Source organism: Chenopodium quinoa, unplaced genomic scaffold (genome assembly GCF_001683475.1).
Source record: "Chenopodium quinoa cultivar QQ74 unplaced genomic scaffold, ASM168347v1, whole genome shotgun sequence".
Taxonomy (NCBI): Eukaryota; Viridiplantae; Streptophyta; class Magnoliopsida; order Caryophyllales; family Amaranthaceae; genus Chenopodium; species Chenopodium quinoa.
In genome coordinates, this window is record NW_018743510.1 from 2,236,903 (window position 1) to 2,243,093 (window position 6,191).

A 6,191-nucleotide genomic window follows, 5' to 3' on the forward strand; every position below is an offset into this window, starting at 1 on the left:
TGTAATAATTTGTATTTTACTTAAAATGTAATTTCATAATTTTTATTCTTACAAAATTAAAGATATTTAGCAATAAAAATCGCTCATAAAATGAAAAAGTATGTTCTAAACATAGTTTCTCTAATCTGATATGAGATAATTAATATGAAATTAAACATGGACTAAATTTTAATTACACCGCATATACATATACTTGTATGTTGTCTCAACAAATAATCCCTTCCAAATTAGTAACATCGCTTTTCTTTAATTCATGAGCACTTAAAGTATTATACTTTAAGCTTCGAAGGTGCTAGGCTCCGGAGGATTTGGAGTTGTGTACAAAGGAAAATTCCCAAGTGGAGTACGAATTGCGGTCAAAGTTCTTGACAACAATACAAGTAAGACTGCTTCAGAGCAATTTATGGCAGAAGTTGGCACCATTGGGCTAACTTACCATAGAAATTTAGTCAGGCTCTATGGCTTTTGTTCAAATAGCACCATGAGAGCTTTAATATACGAGTACATGGAGTTTGGCTCACTCGATAAGTTGCTTTTTACTGAGCTAAGAAAAACTATCAAATGGTCAAAGTTACACGACATTGCTATAGGAACTGCTAAGGGCCTAGCATACTTGCATGAGGAGTGTCAAAAAAGGATTTTCATTACGATATTAAGCCCGGAAATGTGCTGCTTGACATTAGTTTAAATCCAAAGGTGGCTGATTTCGGACTAGCAACACTTTGTAATCGCGATATTACACATGTTGTGTTATCCGGCTATAGAGGAACACCGGGTTATGCTGCTCCAGAACTGTGGACTCCTTACCCGGTTACCCATCGATGTGATGTGTACAGCTTCGGAATGCTACTCTTTGAGATTATTGGGAGGAGAAAAAACCATGACACTAATCTTAGTGGATGTAGCCAAGAGTGGCTTCCAATGGACTTATGAAAAGTTTAACAAAGATGAGATGTCGGATATGTTCTCTACTTGTGAAATTCAAGAAAAAGACCGTGAAAAGGCGGAGCAAATGGTGAAAGTTGCTCTATGGTGTGTCCAATACTTTCCCAAGGCTCGGCCAATGATGAGCCTTGTGGTTAAATGGTTGGAGGGAGGAATAGAAATTGATACACCCCCAAATCCATTTGAGCATCTTCAATACATGGAACATGGAAGTAAAGACTACTCGAATGGATCAACAACGATTGAGACTAGTAATGAATCTCTTCCTCCACTTATAGCTTGGAATCATTCAATGGAACCAACAAATCCTACGATGTGGGTGTCATTAGAAAATATGGGAAGGGAGCAAATACCTTGTGAGGTAAAATGCATACTCGACAGTGGACACTAAACAATCTATGGATGACCATTGTATTATAATTTACCCTATGATATTTCAATATTTCATCGTCATATGATTTGACACTAAACTTTCATATCTTACTGTATTTTTCTGTTTGTTATACCTTATTACCCTATAGTATATCCTTTATAAGATTCAATGTCTGAAAAAAAAGTGTGCCATTGTTTCATGAGTTGGATCTTAGATGTTGCTTTGATGATTGTATCATGAGGCTACTGCAATTTCTGCCATTACCAAGGGTATAAGGCCCCGTTCTTTTGGACTGAATAGAGTTGAACCAAACTGAACATAATAATAGAGATGAGTTAAACTGAACATAATGGACTTGAGTTGAACTGAACAAAAATTCTGAAAAATAAGTTCAAAAGAATAGAGCCGAAGACTACAATTCTACAAGGGGCTAAAATGCTAAATAAACATTCTCCAAAGTGATCAAAGATTCACAACTCAAAGGATCTAGATTCTAGAACAAGAGTTGAAGGCACTATATTTACGTCAATCATTATTTGTACATGATCAACAGAGTTAGAACAGAATCCAATTCGATTACCCAGTATGATTCCACAAATATGTAAATAATTTTTCATTACATGATACAAAAGCATTGGCAGAGAAACAATGCACAGAAATCAGGTTAAACTTTTAAGTATCTCGCACTATTTACAACTGTCCCTGGTAAAAATGAAAAACTACATAAAACCAGAGAAATATGTAAACCATGAGTTATGTGCTGAAGCTAGATCAATGTTGAAATCAATCAGCATGTTTCTTTTGACAGATTCAATAGATCAGTGAATTCAATCCATCAAGTCCAGATTGGGAACATACCAACCTAACTGTTCTACAATTTTACTCATTCTCTCTTGCTGACCTTTTGAGTCCCCAAAAGCTGTTGTAAAGGGGTAGATGTACGTTACCTTGGTTGCCATACAGCGATAGGCTACAACATCTCCTTTCACCAAGAATTCCATCACATCTCGCCCAAATCCTCCATCAACCACAGCTCGAAGGTATTGTCCTGGGTGTCATGGTTCATTATTAGCTTAAATTGTCTAAACTAAGGGGTGTAATAACTTCATTTTGTCAGTTCTCGTGATTAGAATTAGCACATTGTAAAATAAGTATTTCAGCCTTTTCCATAATTAGCTTATAACAAGAGCAGATATTGTTTCTCTTGCAATGTTCTCAATCATAATCCAAATATGCTTACCCAATTAGATACATATAAGGGAGTAACCAAAAAATAAAATTAAAAAACTATTTGCAAAGACAAGGTTATCAAAATACTACAATTAGTCAATTACCATTAGGTGTGTCTTCCACAACTTGTATTTCAGCATTTTTCTGTGTAGTCAATATTGCTTCTTGCAATTTCTGCACCAGTTCCAAAAACAAAAAATTATGAACTCTATGAGATGAAATTGGAACTCTGGAAGCAAAGAATAAACTAGGAACAAAGATAACAAGTTGGTTTCTTTTTACAAAAGAAGCAAACTGATAGAAGTTTTGACTAACAGTTTCAAACTAAATTTAAATGAGCAGCACACCTCTCATGAATGTGGTACATTCTGGCCAAAGGTAGCAAATTGCTTACGAGTACAAGATATACAAGTAATTTAGTTAACACTGGGAGAGAAGATTGGAATAGAACTTCTCCTAAAATTTTCACTTTAACAAGTATTACTACCACAATGGATCCCCACAACTTAAAGTATACTATGTTGCTTCTGGCAGTTGTTAGCACAGCAGCTTTCCCAAGCTTGGTCAAGTACTTAAAGGCTACCACGCCTACCAGTGTAAGATATGTTTTATAATATACTCCGTTGTTTTTGCCACATACGTTTACAGTGTTAGATGTAATTAAACCATTTAAGAGAATATTGATTAAAGTTATATGCCACTTAAAGAAACAGAAGCCAAATCATACTACTGCAGTATAAACAATAACAGTGACGGTATACTGGTATCTTTTTCGCCATCAGTAATAACAATTATTTTAGAGTAACATGGTTCCAGAACTTCATGACCCTGATTAACTTTTATGAACTTCATGACCCTTAACTTATTCGCCCTTATCTAAATTTTAAGAAATTTTCTGTGCTTATTTTATTCCTTACTTATTATTCACCCCAAATTAAATTTATTTAAACATACCTGAACTTTTCAGCCTCATGTTCTGATTACTAAGCACTCAATAACCAAAAGCTTCAAAAAAACGTTTACTTTTGATTTTAGAGTTATCTGTTCAGTGAAAGTGTTATATGCTCCATAACTTTTCTTAGAGTTTCTATACAAAAAAAAGTAAAAAAATTAGAAAGATAAATCTAGAAGTAAAATTCTACAATTCTTGCTTCTTAAAATCTATCATGTAAAAAAATTCCTTGACAACCAAATTTCAGATCAATTGTAGACGAGCTGCAAGATGCACTTTAAAGTTTAAATTATTGAACTCACTCAATCATGGACTGTGGGCGTAAGGCCAAAATATTAGTATTTGTTCCAACATAAATAAGAGCGCCATTCTACCCCTATGAGTCATATAGCCATTAGTTTTATAATTCTACCCATAACGGCTATAAGTATCAAACATAACTCCATGAGACACCATTACATAGCCAGTTGCCTATTGAACAAATCTTTATCCTTTTATCAACAATACTACCTCATTGATATTGAAATTGCACACTGCAAAATATGCTAATCACTATGTCCTTGAAGGTATTGTTTCTGATCCTTTCAATCAATATATCTTGCCACCACTAAGACCCTGTCGGGCAACATTTGTTAACAATCTTTTATAATTTTAATTGAGTCAAAACTTTACCAAATTAAACAAGTTCTTCGGTCTTACTAACTTTTCATTCCAAATTCTTTCCTATATTATTGATTTTAATTACAAACCCCAAAATGGTTAAACGGCCATAACCCCACTCGTTGCTTCTAAAACGGAGTGAAGAGTGAAAAAAATGAGCAACAAAATAGGCTCGGTTGTATGATACACATGGTACAACCCTCACATTGACCTTATCTCATGAATTGAATAATGAAAACCACACAATAAACTGCATTGTTTATTAAAATTGACAAGAAAACAACAACACACTAACCACATTATGACTACCTTAAACAAATCTAAATCTTTCTTCTTTTTTCAAACCCAAATCATAAGAAATCATACCTGAACAGCATTTTCTGTAGAATCAGAGGGAATCTGCCATGGAAACTCAAAATTGGAAGATTTGGGGTTGGTAGTAACACACCCAGGATTAATCGAAGGGCAACCTCTTATTTTTCTGCAATTACAAAACTAATTATACCAAACAAAACAAAATTCAATCAAAATATAAAAATAGGAATGAGAGAATAAATCAATAATTAGAAAATTACCCATTTTCCAACCCAAGTGGCAAGTTTTTGGACTGAGAAAAGGGAGTGGTAGGAGAGGAAAAGGGGGGTGATTTTGAAGTCAATGAAGGAAGAGCTAGAGAGGGTAATGGAGAACAAAGAGTGAAGGAGAGAGAAAGAGAGAGTGCCACTATATTGCTTAGAATACTGGGTTTCGAATTTACGGTGGAAATTGCGGTGGTGGTGGTGGCGGAGGTAGGGTTGGGAGAGGTGGTGGTGGAGAGTGAGAGTTGAGGAGGTGAGAGTGGGAGAAGACGAGTTATTGAGTAGAAACTCATCTTGGTCTTAATCTTTTGGGATTCTTGTGATTTTGTGCATTATTAAGCGCCAATTTCAAGGACAATATGTGCTCAATTTTGTATTTAGCATACACTAAGCTCGGATTTTTAAATCTATATAAATAAATTAAAATGGATTTTTGTGTAGTAACCTTATTAATTTCGTTTTTCTACGTAGTGTCCTAATATATATCACTTTCTACACTGTAACCTCAATATACATTTTGTTTCCATACGGTAACCTTGCCGTTATCTCGCCGTTAAAAAATTCCGTTAATGGGGTCCACTCTCCATTTATTAATATTTTTTTTTCGATTTGCGCGTTGAAAAATATTCCGTTAAAAATTTTGGGGGCTATTTTGGTTCTTATGGGACCAAATTGAACTCAGATTTCACAAAAAAGTAACGTAAACGCCTCATTTTGCGTATTAAAACGTGAACACGTAAATCGAGACATTTCTTAATAAGCAAAACGAGACATTTAAGTTTTTTTTGCCAAATCTAAGCTCAATTTGGACCCTAAAGGACTAAAATAGCCCCCAAAACCTATAACGGAAGGTTTTCCAACGCGCAAATCTATAAAAAAATACTAATAAATGGAGAGTGGGCTCCACTAACATAATTTTTTAACGACAAGGTTACCGTGTGGAAACAAAATGTATATTGGGGTTCCAGTGTGGAAAGTGATATATGTTGGGACACAATGTAAAAAAGAGAAATTAACAGGGTTACTATATAGAAAACCCCAATTAAAATTTGCTCATTATAATTTACTCATTATAGATTTGTAATCTATTGATAATTTTATAAAAATATTCGGCTTAGGAATTATTAGGCAATTCATATAATGAAATAATTCATACGATTTTGAGATAAACAATTTGGTTTATTCAATTACTGTTATCTGGGAGATGAAAAAACGTATATAGTGATACAGGAAAAAAAAATAATAAAATAAAATAAACTTTTAAGTTTGTAGGATATAATGTCGTCATAAATAATTTAAAAAATATAAAATAGCTTTATTTCCAATTTGTACAAACTCCATTTTTCTTAATTACCGTGAAATATTAGAAACGGACACATCGTCTGGGAACTGAGTGAGGGTAATAATTTTTAAAAAAAAACAAAAAAAAATCTAGATTAAGTCCTGTGCAATT

The 6,191-nt window shown here is 33.9% G+C and overlaps 1 protein-coding gene and 1 pseudogene across 1 annotated transcript; one reads left to right on the top strand and one right to left on the bottom strand.

Moving 5' to 3' along the window:
- The first annotated feature begins 280 nt into the window (after positions 1 to 280).
- On the top strand, positions 281 to 1,578 carry LOC110739711 (annotated as a pseudogene).
- Positions 1,579 to 1,777: 199 nt separating this feature from the next.
- Positions 1,778 to 5,088, bottom strand: LOC110739710 (thylakoid lumenal 17.9 kDa protein, chloroplastic-like). The gene is made up of 4 exons (XM_021920177.1): positions 4,736 to 5,088; positions 4,527 to 4,641; positions 2,653 to 2,722; positions 1,778 to 2,366 (listed from the first exon to the last, which is right to left on the bottom strand). Exons 1-4 carry the CDS (start codon positions 5,029 to 5,031, stop codon positions 2,146 to 2,148), a joined length of 702 nt encoding a protein of 233 aa, XP_021775869.1. The 5' UTR covers positions 5,032 to 5,088; the 3' UTR covers positions 1,778 to 2,145.
- Positions 5,089 to 6,191: the final 1,103 nt, after the last annotated feature.